The sequence below is a fragment of the Solanum stenotomum genome, chromosome 4 (genome assembly GCF_019186545.1).
Source record: "Solanum stenotomum isolate F172 chromosome 4, ASM1918654v1, whole genome shotgun sequence".
NCBI lineage: Eukaryota > Viridiplantae > Streptophyta > Magnoliopsida > Solanales > Solanaceae > Solanum > Solanum stenotomum.
In genome coordinates, this window is record NC_064285.1 from 49682443 (window position 1) to 49698105 (window position 15663).

At 35.0% G+C, this 15663-nt stretch overlaps 2 protein-coding genes and 1 pseudogene across 2 annotated transcripts in view; 2 read left to right on the forward strand and 1 right to left on the reverse strand.

Moving 5' to 3' along the window:
• Window positions 1-1274, forward strand: part of LOC125862766 (uncharacterized) — an 8511-nt gene extending 7237 nt beyond the window's left edge. Inside the window, exon 3 of the mRNA XM_049542897.1 lies at window positions 1245-1274. Within this exon, the coding sequence (XP_049398854.1) occupies window positions 1245-1274 (30 nt within the window). The remainder of the gene's footprint in view (window positions 1-1244) is intronic.
• LOC125862275 (anthranilate phosphoribosyltransferase, chloroplastic-like) overlaps window positions 1-15663 on the reverse strand; it is a 1111005-nt gene that overhangs the window by 744095 nt on the left and 351247 nt on the right. The window lies entirely within an intron of this gene.
• LOC125862767 (F-box/LRR-repeat protein At5g02910-like) lies at window positions 7847-15648 on the forward strand (annotated as a pseudogene).

The following is a 15663-nucleotide window of genomic DNA, read 5'->3' on the forward strand; positions in this document are numbered from 1 at the left end:
TTTATTTTTAATCCGTCATAATTTTCATATGTTTTTTCATCTATTGCGTATTCTTCTTTATTCATTTATAAATTATGTTGTAGTTTATATTCTAAGTTATTTATTTGTATTTCTAGATATAAAATAGTCTTTCTTTGTGCTACTATAGATTTGTGACAAATTCCTGCGAATATATTATTGTTAAGTCTATTTTGCCTATGTTCTAATTCTTGTAGTTTTTCTATAATTATTTCATTAAGTTTTTGTCTATATTCGTTATTCTTGTTATTCATTGTATTTTTAAATATTGAATATATTTATATTCTATTTTAGATATATTATTTATTAATTGATCTAATTTTTCATTATCAGTCTTTGTGATATTAAGTTGTTTATATTCCGGATATAATTTATTTAATTTTCTTCTTATTTTTCTTAATTTTCTACTCGTATGTTTCTTACCGTGTTTCTTATTATCCATAGCTCTGATAGCTTTAATGTTATTTTTTGGTAGTGTAAAAAGCCCAGATTTTATTGTAGTGTTCTCGACTATCACCAATTCTTGCATTTTGAGAAGCCCTTGATAATGATAGTATCTAAGTCTCTTATGCCATAACTTAGAAGCATTTTCTCTTGCTGAAAACACCACTTGTTCTTCCTCCAATGGATTTAATGAGAAATTTCTGCCTCTCATTTTCAGTTTAAAAAAGTCATGTCCTGAGGCTTCCTTAATCAAGCAATGTTTATCTTTGAAATACGATTTGAAACCTTTTTCTAACAATTGACCAACACTTAACAAGTTCTTATCTAAATCTGGTACATAAAGAACATCGGAAATTGCTTTAGTACCTGATTGTGCTTCAATTGTAATAGTTCCTATTCCTCTCGCTGGAATATAACCGCCATGGCCTATTCTGACTTTTGTAACTCCAGTAGGCTTCAAGTCTTTAAAGAGCTCTTTGTCATGAGTCATATGGTTTGTGCATCCGCTATCAATCAACCAAGCCTCGGTTGAAACATTGCTTGCAAAACAGGATCCCACAAAGAGTTGATCCACTTCCTGCTCATTAACAACCTGGGCGTCTGTATCTAGCTACTGCAATTTATTCTTGTAGATAATTGCTTCAAGCCCGAGTAGGTTGCACTTACTGCATTTAGCATCCGACCTTTTCCAACACTTATACAGCGCATGCCCATTCTTTCCACAATTCTTACAAGGAGGATAGTTTCCTTTGAAGCTACATGCTTTGCTTTTGTTACTGTAGCAAGCTGCTCCTTGTCCATTTGTTGTCTAGTTCTTCTTATTGTTTTTCTTTTTGTGTCTTCCACTCTCTTCATGTTTGGCCGCCAATGCTCCCTCTTCTCTCATAATCCTTCTTTGTTCTTTAGCCTGCAAGGAATTTAATAATATCACCAAAGTGATTTTTGACAGATCCTTGGTGTTCTCCAAAGTGGTAATGGTGGCTTCAAATCTTTCAGGTACAGACACCAGAATCTTTTCAACAATATGCGAGTCTTTAAACTCAGAACCAAGTAATCTTACTCTGTTTTCTATGCTCATAAGCTTGTCAGAGTATTCTTTGATGGTTTTTCGATTCTTTCATCTTCTGTAACACAAAGTCTCTAATGAGATTCAGTACTTTCATACCTTTGATACAATCATCTCCTTCTTATTCTGCCTTGAGATAATCCTAGCTGGTTTTTGCTGATTTAGAGACATGATACGAGTGAAAATTGTTGAAGAGATTGTTGAAAAAAGACATGCCTTTGCCTTAGATTTTCTAGTTTTCTTGTCCTTGTGATTTTGGAGTTGAGCCATTTTTGGGTTTTCGAGTAACGGAAGAACTTCATAGTCTTCCTCGATTGCCTCCCAATGATCTAAAGCTTCAACCTCACTGCCCACATATGAAAATTTTCACCATTGAAGACAGGAGGTGCCATTGCCGAGAAACTTGAGCTTTCTTTCATGCTTAATCTTTTGTTGTTTCTAGTTGTGATGCTTGAGTCACTTGAAACAATCACTCAGAGAAAGACCCACAGATCCTGCAAGATAAAAAAGCTCTAGATACCAATTGTTGGTAAATTTCAGAAGTATGAGTTACTAGAAAGAAGAGAAGTCAAGAAGAATATCGGTAGAAGAATATTTTTATTGATGTCTTCAGATTACATTCCTAAGACTAGAATAAAAAACAGAAAACAGTAAACCCATGACTAGCAGATTCTTAACTCACTAACTTATTCCTAAAGAATAGGAATAGATGGCTAACAACTAATTGACTAAGTCTTATCTAATATAAAGCAGTAAAAGTAAAATTAACTGCAGTTGAAAAAGCAAATTCTAACATGGTTCTTAGAAGGGTGAAATAAATTTGAAAGACCGTCCATTTTCACATCTTTGTACCCTATCTCTAGAGAGAAACAAAACACAATCTAAAGGGCATACGATTCACATTTGCATAGTCGAGAACAAAAAATTGAATAATCTTTTTAGAGAAATACAAAAATAAATGAGAGGTGAAATTTACTTAACCCTCTGATACATGCTCTTATAGCAGACCACAAAAAGCAAGATGATATATTAATTAATGTGAAACCAAACTTACATTATCGCCAGTTAATGCTAAAGGATAGACCTCTTGTTTCTGAATAAGAAATACTAGAAGTTACGAGAGTTGAAACTTCTTTCATCTTTCCATACATGTTCTCGTACCAGAGTCATGCTAGACTTGATATCTCTGTCTCTTCCGAGCAATGGAATATTGGGTGAAATGCCAGCTATTGTGGGGTCAATATGCTTTTTCCTACTTGGTATATTTTCTAACAATTTTTAATATAATTACTTTATGTTTTCTAACTAATGAATGTTTTTCCTATACTGGTACGTACAACAGGATATTCAGAGCACGTGATTTAGAAAGTTAAAGGAAAATTGCCCTTAAGAAGGTGCCATTTGATAACTTCAAGCCCGAAAGTATTAGATATATGGCCTGAGAAATTATGATCCTCTACAGCCTTGATCACCCCAATATCAATAAATTAAAGGGTCTAACTACATCCAGATTGTCTTGTAGCATGTATCTTGCGTTTGAAGATAGGAAACATGATATTTTAGGAATCATATCTTGTTCAGAAGTTGTGTTCAACGAATCACGGGCTTGATAACTTTTCATAACATTAGCTTACCAATTGTTCGCAGTTGAAACTCGCGAAAAAGCTATTAAGAATGATACATAGATTGTGATGGTTCAGGTAGGAAACGAAAAAGAGAAAAACTACTTTTTCAGGTGTGAAACTCGCGAAAAGTGATAGTTATAAACAAAAAGCTAACAGGAAGTATCCCTGCAAGCATAGGAGAGTGTCCTTACTTGACAACTTTAAACCTTAGGAACAACGATCTGTCCGGCTCAGTCATTGCACTTAAATGAAGATGAACTCTCTGGAGGGGTGTCTTTTTTCTTTGAGGAAGGAAGACACTTTAAATGAGAAGGAGAATGCTACCAAATCGAGAATAAAGAAGGGAAGTTCAATTAATATCATTAGATAAGTAGGCTATTCTATGTTTTTTGATGAATTCGATTGGAAGAACATACAAGGTATAGTGAAGAACCTCGACAATCAGGTTACAACCGAAAACCAAATGAACTAGAAAAAATTGAAAGAAATAACACAACAATTAAACAAAAGCTTCACTAACAATCATCCTAAAACAAAAACAAAAACTTTGATAATATAAGAGACTTAACTATCCTTGTTGGAAAGCAATCAATTGCGTCTCTGTTTGGTCTCTTCTTGGTCTTATCTTTTACGTCAAATGAATACTCTTACAGGTTTCACCCACAGGTATTTCCGATTAGCTAATTACAGTAAAATCAACCCATGACTAAATCAGCCAAAAAAACAATGACATGTACTTTTAAAATCAAGCAGATGACTTCTCAAAAGTCTACGCAAAGCTATTTCGTCAAACTTTGTTAAATGCAGTGTGTCCTAAGTAAAATAAAATTTTGACATAGTTAATCCAAGCATGACTAATAATCTTAAAAAATGTAGTAAAGCCTAGGGATATTCAATTTATCAAAATATAAATAATTGTGTACTTTATTATATTTACCGTGTGATGGGTTGTTCTTCTAACTGTTTCTCTGTTTGTATAAAACTATGATTTCTAGAGTAGAAGATGTGGAAGGTGGTGGATCTATGTTTTTGGAATAGAAGATGGAAGGCAGTGGACCTTCGAAACACGCGGCAGGCACAAACACTAAAAAAATCAACTTAATAAAAATTAACTTTAAGTAGAATGTGATAATTTATAGCAAAGAGAACATTAAAAGACATATAAATCCAACAAAAAACGCACCTCCGATAAGGAATATTTGCAAATCTTAATTGCAAAAGTTCAGATTGAAAGGAAAACCCACAATATTCATGAAAGAAAATGTGGTGTACCTTTTCCTTGTTCTTGTAAAGATTACATATCTTGAACATAAGACTTAGATTTTTGGAATGGAAGATGTGGAAGGAGGTGGATCTACATTTTTGGAATAGAAGATGTGGAAGGCGGTAGACCTTCGAAACACGAGGCAAGCACAAACACTAACAAATCAACTAAAAAAAAATAATCTTTAAGTAGAAGGAGGAAATTTATAGCAAATAGAACATTAAAAAACATGTTAATCCAACAAATCCAGCAAAAAATGCACCTCCGGTAAGTAAAGGTTTGCAAATATAAATGTCAACCCTTCAAATTGAAAGAAAACCAACAACATTCATTAAAGAAAAAGGGGGAAAGAGGTGTACCTTTTCCTTGTTGTTGAAAGGAGTAGACCTCTCTAGAACATCAACCAAAGATTTTTGGAATGGAGGTGTGGAAGTCGGTGGATCTAAGTTTTTGGAATAGAAGATGCGGATGTTGGTGGACCTTCGAAACATGCGGAAAGCACACACTAACAAATTAATTGAATAAAAATTAACTTTAAGTATAATGTTTTAATTTAAAGAAAAGAGAACATTGAAAAACATATAAATCCAACAAAAAAACGCACCTCCGGTAAAGAAGATTTGCAAATCTAAATAGCAACACTTCAGATTGAAGAGAAAACCCACAATATTCACGAAAGAAAACGGGGGAAAGAGGTATACCTTTTCCATGTTGTTGAAAAAAGTAGATCTCTATAGTACATAAAACTAAGATTTTGGAATGGAAGATGTGGAAGGCGGTAAATCTAAATTTTTGGAATATAAGATGTGGAAAGCGGTGAACCTTCGAAACACGCGGCAACCACAAACTCTAACAAATCAACTAAATAAAAATTAACTTTAAGAAGAAGGTAGTAATTTATAGAAAAGAGAACATTCAAAAACATATAAATCCCAGAAAAAAACGCACCTCCGATAAGGAAGATTTGCAAATTTGAAAAGAAACCCTTCAGATTGAAAGAAAAACCCGCAATATTCATGAAAGAAAACAAGGGAAAGAGATGTACCTTTTCCTTATTGTTGGAAGGAGTGGACCTCTCTGGAACAAAAAACTAAGATTTCTAGAATGGAAGATGTGGAAGGCGAAGGATCTAAATTTTTGGAATAGAAGATCTGGAAGGCAGTGGACCTTCGAAATACGCGGCAAGCACAAACACTAACAAATCAACTAAATACAAATTAATTATAACTATAAGGTTGTAATTTATAGTAAAGAGAACATTGAAAAACATATAAATCCTACAAATCCAACAAAAAATGCACCTCTGGTAAGGACGATTTGCAAATTTTAATTGCAACTGTTCAGATTGATAGGAAACCCCACAATATTCATGAAAGAAAACGGGGGATATAGGTGTACCTTTTCCTTGGTGTTGGAAGGAGGAGACCTCTCTGGAACATAAAACTAATATTTCTGGAATGGAAGATGTGGAAGGTCGGGGATCTACATATTTGGAACAAAAGATGTGGAAGGTAGTGGACCTTCAGAACACGTAGCAAGCACAAACACAAACAAATCAACAAAATAAAAAGTAACTTTAAGTAGAAGGTTGTATTTTATAGCAAAGAGAACATTGAAAAACCTATAAATCCAACAAATCCTGCAAAAAAAACACCTCCGTAAGTAAGATTTGCAAATCTAAATAGCAACACTTCAGACTAAAAGGAAAACCAACAATATTAATGAAAGAAAATGGAGGAAAGAGGTGTACATTTTCCTTGTTGTTTGAAGGATTAGACCTATCTAGAACATAAAACTAAGATTTTTGGAATGGAAGATGTGGAAGGCGGTGGATCTTAATTTTTGTAATAGAAGATGTGGAAGGCGGTGGACCTTCGAAACACGTAGCAAGTACAATCACTAACAAATCAACTAAATAAAAATTAACTTTCTGAAGAAGGTGGTAATTTATAAAGAGATGAACATTAAAAAGCATATAAATCCTAAAAATCCCGCAAAAAATGCATCTTCGGTAAAGAAGATTTGAAAATCTAAGGAAAACCCATAATATTCATGAAAGAAAATAGGGGAAAGAGGTGTACCTTTTCATGGTTGTTGGAAGGATTAGACCTATCGGGAACATAGAACTATGATTTTTGGAATGGAAAATCTGGAATGCGGTGGATCTACATTTTTTGAATAAAGCATATCGAAGGCGGTGAGACTTCGAAACACGTGGCAAGCACAAACACTAACAAATCAACTAAATAAAATTAAATTTTAGTAGAAGGTGGTAATTTATAACAAAGAAAACATTGAAAAACATATAAATCCAACGAATCCAAAAAAAAACACACCTCTGGTAAGTAAGATTTGCCAATCTAAATAAGAACACTTCAGACTAAAAGGAAAATCAACAATACTCAAGAAAGAAAATGGGGGAAAGTGGTGTAACTTTTGCTTGTTGTTGGAAGGAGTATAGCTCTCTAGAACATAAAACTAAGTTTTGTGGAATGAAAGATGTGGAAGGAGGTGGATCTAATTTTTGGAATAGAAGATGTGGAAGGCGGTGGACCTTCGAAACACGCGGCAAGCACAAATAATAACAAATCCACTAAAAAAAATTAACTTTAAGTAGAAGGTGGTAATTTATAGGAAAGAGAACATTGAAAACATATAAATCCAACAAAAAATGCACCTCTGCTAAGGAAGATTTGCAAATCTAAATAGAAACACTTAAGATTGAAAGGAAAACCCACAATATTCATGAAAAAAAGGGGGAAAGAGGTGTACCTTTTCCTTGTTGGAAGGAGTTGACATATTGGGAACATAAAACTAAGATTTTTGGAATTGAAGATGTGGAAAGCGATGGATCTATGTTTTTTGAATAAAAGATGTGGAAGGCGGTGAACCTTCGAAACACGCGGCAAGCACAAACACTAACAAATCAAGAATAAACACTAAAAAATCAAGAATAAACACTAACAAATCAACTAAATAAAAATTAACTTTTAGTAGAAGGTGATTATTAACAGCAAATTAAAGAGAACATTGAGAAACTTATAAATCAACCAAATCCAGCAAAAATGCACCTACGGTTAGAAAGATTTGCAAATCTAAATATCAACACTTCAGATTGAAAGGAAATCCCACAATATTAATGAAAGAAAGCGGGGTAAAGAGGTGTACCTTTTCCTTGTTGTTGGAAGGAGTAGAGCTCTCTGGAACATAAAACTGAGATTTTTTGAATGGAAGATGTGGAAGGCGGTGGATCTACATTTTGGAATAGAATAGATGGAAGGCATTCGACCTTTGAAACACGCGGCAAGCACAAAAACAAACAAATCAACTCAATAAAAATCTACTTTAATTAGAAAGTGGTAATTTATTGCAACGAGAACACTGAAAAACATATAAATCCAACTAATCGAGTAAAACTACACCTCTGGTATGGAAGATTTGCAAATTGAAATTGCAACAGTTCAGATTGAAAGGAAACCCACACTATTCATGAAAGAAAATGGGAAAGTGGTGTACCTTTTGCTTGTTGTTTGAAGGAGTAGACCTCCCTGGATCATAAAACTAAGATTTTTCAAATGCCAGATGTTGAAGGTGGTGGATCTACATTTTTGGAATAGAAGATATGGAAGGCGGTGGACTTTCGAAACACGCGGCAAGCACAAACAAGAATTGGAAAAGTGAAAGTATAGAATTACCATTTTGGTTGACCGAAGAAACTCACACTTAAATATTTATTTGTTTTCTATAACAGACCCATTCAAAACAACTATTCTCGCTAAAATTTGGCAATACTTTTGGACTTCTATCAACAGCGTTGTTTATGCCAACGAGGAGTAGGGTCGTTCAGATAGCCGACAGTGCACAAATTCATTTACTTAACGGATAATGTACTACCTCTCCTTAGCTGCTCTACCATTAAAAAGTTCAGTCGAAACTTTGTTTTCAAATATGATGATGGTGTGTCTTATTTCTCGTAATTGATTAGTGGCTTGAATTTGTTGTGAATAAGAAAGTGGAGGATTTACCCTTGAATACACATTATAGATCTGTTTATCCGATTTGGCATGACCAACCCTATAGCTTGCTAGAAGTTCTCGGTAGTAGTTCATCGATTATAAAACTCAACTGCAATAATTGCAGAATATAGAAGATTGCATACCAAATTGGACATCTCTGAAGAGTTTAACGCTGGAAAGTTTGTTTATCCAAGATGAACACATTAACCAAATAATGTCAAATTATCCACAATTGGAATCTTTGAATCTATATGGATTTTGTGGTTATAATTGTTTTCACAAAATTCATAGATTAAAACCACAAAATCCATATAGATTCAAAGGTTCCAATTGAGGACAATAGGACATTATTTGTTTAGTATGTTCATCTTGGTTAACAAACTTTGTAGCGTTAAACTCTTCAGAGATGTCCAATTTCGTACGCAATATTCTATTATTCTGCAATTATTACAGGTGAGTTTTATAATCGATGAACTACTGCAGACAACTTATGGCAAGCTATAAGGTTGGTCATGATGTTGATTCTAATAAACAGTTATATAACCTATATTCAGGCGTAAATCCTCCACTTTCTTATTCACAACAAATTGTCAATTATGGGAAAATACGACACATTATCATCATATCGGAACATAAAGTTTAGACTAAACTTTTTAATGGTAGAGCATCTAAGGAGAGGTATTACATTATCCATTAAGGAAATGAACTTGTGCACCATCAAGATTAATAATGGCTGCAATTGATCCATCACTATCATCCTGATAGGGATTGGTATTCACTCGAAGGTGATACCTGTTGCTTTGAAATTGTTGCTCCATAAGTTGAACATTTAACGATTTTTGGGGTTTTTAATCATACAAAAATTAAGCTCAGAGACTTGTCATCTTTGAACCATGCCAATCTTGATCCCTACTGTGATGAATTAGATGAACTGGATGAAAACATAGAGAAAGATCTTTTGGTAAGTGTTTGTTGTGCTAATGAGCTAATATTGTCATCCTGGTTTATCAAGGTCAGTTATCAGTCCCAAATGCCTCCTGTCTTTTCATGTTGATTGTCAATTGAGCTCATGTTTTCTACTGATCAACTTGATTCTTGGATGGGGGTTCATGATTTTGTCAATTAACCTGATTAATCATCTCTTCATTCACTTCATTTTAATTAACTCATATAGTTTTAATTTAGTACGTTAGGTTAAATGTTAGTTCCTTGTATTTATTAAGCATAACTATTTTATCTTATAATAATTTACCGTTATAGTTACTGCTTTAGTATCTTTAGAATACTCCTCCTATTGTACGAGTTTAATGTTGTTGTATAGTTGTAGAAGATTCCTCAACGGTTTAGGAGTTTATGTAGCAATTCGCTTTCTTAAGTTTAGCTACAGGTTCTTGTAATTTGATATATTTAACGCTTTGATGTTGAAGGAATAAAATCATCTTTCTTCTACTTCTGTCTATATGGTATTAGAGCTTCTAGCCTCTTATGAGTCAGATTCTTATTTTTTCTCTTCCCATCAATGGCTGCATCCCAAGGAACAACCCCTCATGATGTTTTCAACGTTGGTGATGCTACTGCCAGCAACAACAGTACTGCTGCTTCACCTATAATTCATGACGTAAAATTCAATCCCGCGTCTTAGTTACCTATCAAAATACAAGGTAACCTCAACTTTTTGACTTGGAAAGCGCAACTTGTGATGCTACTTAATGGCCATCAACCCATGGGACATCTTGAAAGATCAAAATTGGCATTACCAATGACTTTTACCCGAGATAACCTTATGATTCCAGATCCCAGATACCAAATCTGGTTCTCTCAGGACCAACTGATCCAGCAAGTAATGATTGTCGATCCCACCATTGCGCCTACTATTGCCACAACTCCATCTTCTAAGACAGCCTGGTAACTTCTTCACACAACTTATGCAAATAAGAGCCACACTCACATTTTTAGCTAGCGCGACCAACTACAAAATATTAAGAAAGCCTCTAAATTGGTTACAGAATACTTACATGAGGTTCGATTTGTTTCTAATGCTCTCAAAGTTGCTAGTTCACCAGTACAAGATGAAGAACTTATTGTAAAGATTATAAGCGGCTTGGGCCCTGAGTACCGTGAGATGTATGCTGCAATAAGAGCACGAGACGCTTTCTTGAGTTCTGAAGAATTGTTTCACAAGCTCACAAATCATGAGCTTTTCCTCAAGCACCAAGACCTTGAGAAGTCATCTTCCAATATCACAACTGCAGTAGCACAGAGGACAAACATGCTTGACTAGTCTAACAAGAACAATCGTCTCTTTAACAATCAACAACGGAAACAATGTGCGTCTCGACAGTCCAACTTTAACAATCAACAAAATTGGAGATCAAATTCAAGACAATATGTCTGATGCAAATTGTGCCAAAAATTCGGTCACACTGCAGATGTATGTCGTTTCAAATCGCACAATCATTTTGATGCTAAGCCCAACTTTTCCTCTAATTTGCAGTCAACAAACAACTCTTGGGTTATCGATTCAGGTGCGACTTATCATGTCACGGCTGAACCTCATATCTTGAAGAGTATATAGGAAATGAGGGAATATCTATGGGTGACAGTAATACCATTCCTATTACTCATACTGGTTCAACTCAAATACAAGTACCTAATTCTGCTTTCAGGCTTTCTAACACTCTATGTACTCCATTAATTATAAAAAACCTTATTTCTGTAGGCAAGTTTTGTCAAGACAATCTCATAGCTGTTGAGTTTTTTCCTTTTACTTTTCTTTTGAAATACCTGCATACTCAGAAGCCACTGGTACAAGGCCGGAATAAGAATGGACTCTATGAATGGCCGCATCTGCCAACCAGACCACCAATATCCATCAATTTCGCCTCCACAAAAGTTCCTTTTCAGCTATGGCATAGTCACTTCGGTCATCCTTATTCGAAGATTTTTAAAGATTGTTTGAAAAAATTTCTTTACCTGTGGCTACTACAGAGAAATTTGAAGTTTGTAATACTTGTTCTTCTAATAAAGCACATCGTTTGCAATTTCAACGACTCACTTTATCCAGTAATGTACCTCTTCATGTCATCATTGGGAACCATCGCACGTTTTATCACTAGAAAAAAAGTTATATTACTGTATCTTTGTTGATCAATACACCAATTATACATGGTTGTATACACTTAAAAATAAAATTGAGGTCACCTCCTTGTTCCAAACCTTTCATCCTTTGGTAGAGATTTTTTCAAAAGATAAAATTAAATCTCTCTATACTGATGGAGGGGTGAATACAAAAGTCTTCAGTCCTATCTTCAACATAATGGCATAGAACATTTAGTTTCACCTCCCTACACGCCACAACACGTTGCCATAACTGAACGTCGTCATCGTCACATTGTTGAAACAACCAAAACACTTCTCCATGAGGCATTCCTACCACCAGACCTATGGTATTTTGTTTGCCATCATGTTGTTTATCTCATTAATCTGCTACCCACTCCCATCTTACATAACGCGTCACCCTACCAGCAATTATTTGGTAAATCACCCAACTAGGCCAATCTTAATGTTTTTGGTTGTCTCTGTTATACATGGCATAAACCCTATACCAAAAATAAGTTGGAGCCTAAGTCCACCCCTTGTGTGTATTTAGGTGTTTCTCGGAGCCATCATGCATACCTCTGCTTTGACCCAATGCGGTAAAAAATATTCATAAGTCGTGATGTTCTTTTTTATGATAGATTTTTCCTTTTAAAATGATGTTTCTACAGATAAGGAAAAAATTTCCTCAATAGACCTAGGAAGACGTTAACTCCAAGGAGGAAACTCTGAAGTCGGTTCCCATTCCTGTAGAGAATAGCAGAAGAAAGTATAATTGGGGAACCTTCTGCTAGGCCAAGATCGTTAACTAAGATCGGAAGATTCAACTAAGGCAGAAGAAGCTAGAAAGGAGAACTTGTTTATGGAAGAAGACTCTTGAATTTGAGTTGTTCTTGGATTTCTTGGGTTATTCTTCGGTTGATTACAAATGACTATGGCCATCCCTATTTATAGTGTAGGGATGCTTCTAGAAATTATTCTAGATAGATCTACAAGAATAATCTAGATTATTCTATACTTTACTATAAATGTCTAATTATCTAGCACATCTAGATTTTTCTTAAGTATAAATATCAAAGATATTTACTCTACCAAATTCTAGAAAGTTCTACTAAATGTCTAGATATTTTTTGTACCTCTGAAAAATCAACATTAATTTTTCACAATTCCAACTCCCTCTCATGATACACCACCACCTATACCACTGTCCTTAGAATCCCCTTTACCTGGATTACTAGTACAGGATACTCGCTTCTTCAATTCTGGCCATCTACTGCTACAGATCCAGGTAATTCTAAATTTTCTTTTACTTCTTCACAGCATCACACAACCTCAAACACACAACCTACATCTTTGCGAATATATCAACGACATAAATCTAACATTACCATTCCACACCAAATCCCGGCTGCTCCCTTTCCAGCTACCAATTCACCATTGACAATTTCTTCACTTCCTGGCAGTGAAAGTCCCATCCCTGAACACCACCCCATGCCAATTCCAGAGCCTGCACCAAACCGAATAACCACTAGGTCCCAGAATAATATTACCAAGCCTAGAAGTCATTTAATATTTACAATTCACGTCACTCCTACACCAACAACCTTCAAACAAGCTACCATCTATGAAGAGTGGAAATAAGCTATGAAAGTAAAATATGATGCTTTAAAGAAGAATCAGGCTTGGAAATTGGTACCAAAAGACTCAATGAAGAATGTGTGGACTGCAAATGGTTGTATCACATTAAACGAAAAGTAGACGATTCTATAGATCGATACAAAGCTTACCTTGTTGCAAAAGGGTTCACGCAACGCCCTGTCTTGGATTTTCATGAGACCTTTAGTCCTGTTATTAAGCAAACAATAGTGCGACTTGTGTTATCCATAGTGGTGCAACACAATTAGTCGATTCATCAACTCGACATCAAAAATGTTTTCCTGCAGGGCCAGTTTACTAAAGATTTTTTTATGTCTCAACCTCAAGGACTTGATAACTCACAATTCCCTTCTCATGTTTGCAGATTAAAAAAAACCATTTATGGACTTAAACAGGCGCCGTGGGCTTAGTATACTGCATTGCATGATCATCTGCCAAAATTGGGAGTTATTAAGTCCGAATCTGACACCTCTTTGTTCATTCTGAAGAATTTGGTATCTACTATCTATGTGCTCGTCTATGTTGACGACATTTTGATCACGGGAAGTCATCCCGTCTTGATTAGACATGTTTTTGATTCCTTGGGTTTACGTTTTTCTTTGAAGGATCTAGAGTACTTAAACTACTTTTTGGGTGTCGAGGTTAAAAACGTGTCAAGTGAACTTCTTCTCACTCAATCAAAATACATTCTTGATATTCTGTCTAAACTAGATATGAAAGATTGTAGAGGAGTCCCGATACCAATGTGCTTTGGTAAGCTGCCTCGGGAAGCTAATGGTTTTCCACCTGCTAATGCTACCTCTACAGGGGCACTCTCGGTAAGTTGCAATATTAATTATCATTCACAAAGCATGACATATCTTATGCTGTTAACAAATTGTTATACATGATCCTATTGATGAACACTCGAAGGCGGTTAAAAGGATACTACGGTTTCTCAAAGCCACGACAACTTCAAGTCTTCATATTTTTCACAACTCAGACTGCAATCTTTCCATGTACACTGATCTTGATTGGGTGGGAGATCCGAATGATAAAATATCCGCATTAGGCTATGTTCTTTTTTTGGGTGCAATCTTGTGAGTTGTTCGTCAAAAAAGCAACAAGTTGTAGCTCAGTCATCTACTGAAGCAGACTACCAATCAGTTGCAAATGCTCTTGCCAAACTAACATGCATGGACAACTTAATCAATGATTGTGTGTCACCATTCCAAATATATCCACAATCTTTTGTGACAATGTTTGTGTCACTTATCTCTATCAGAATCTAGTGTTCCATAGCCGTATGAAACATATTGTTGTGAACTTTTGTTATGTTAGGAACCAACTTCAAGCACACCGAGTTCTTGTCAAACACACTCATGCTTGTGATCAACTTGCCGATACATTTACCAAGACATTACCAGCACCATCCTTTGCAAGGTGTCGTTCCAACTTAGGTGTTGTTGAACCACTCTTAACTTGAGGGGGTGTATTAACCATAATTATTTTATTTATAATAAGTTATCGTTATAGTTATTGCTTTTTAGTATCTTTAAAAACTCCTCATATTGTAGGAGTTTAATGTTGTTGTATATTTGTAGAAGAGTCCTCCAACGTTTTAGGAGTTTATGCATCAATTAGCTTTCTTAAGTTTAGCTACAGTTTGTTGTTATTGGTTGTATTTAACGCTTGGATGCTAAAGGAATAAAATCAGCTTTCGACTACTTTTGTCTATCAAATTTTATAGTATTGGTAAGAATAGGAAATCACTATCTGTTTAGTTTGTAAGTCTTGTAACTTAATGTACTTACCTTGTACTCTGCCTCATTCTTCTGTTCAGGTGATTTCCAGTTTGATGTTGGAAGAGGAAGACATCTCCGTACCGTTGTTGGAACACAGATGGTTGACAATAAGTTCTTGTATTTGAAAACTTTCCTTCCTACTGCTCGACAACCTCTTAAGGTCAACTCGTAATTTGGAAAACCTAATGATATTTCTTGATATGCCGGTATGTTTTCAATTCACAATATCTTTATGTCAAATGTATATTGATCCCTTACAGCCTCAACGACTTCAATTTCATTACTATAGTTGTTAAGCTCACCACCTAACCTGATTTGTCTGTCTTTGGTATTTGTAGTACCATCCTTTTTTGAGGACAGAGACATTGATTCGCTGGAAGACAAGTATGTCTTGTTTGAAGAAAACATATTCAAAGTTTCCTTACAAAATTTGAAGAATGTCAAGGTTATGTCATTTTGTAGTTGTACGCGTAGTTCTGACGCAACAGAGCTCCGCCTATTCTTGAAGTTCTTTCTTGAGCATGCAACAAATCTGGAGAAACTTGTCATAGTACCAGAGCATAAGGACTGCAACAGTTGCTCTACTAATACCTCAAATCTAATGAAGCATTTGTTAGCTTTTCCAACAAGTGCAATTATTTCCTTTTGACCAATTAGTCATAATGTTTTCTATTCCTAGTTTGTTGCTCTTATT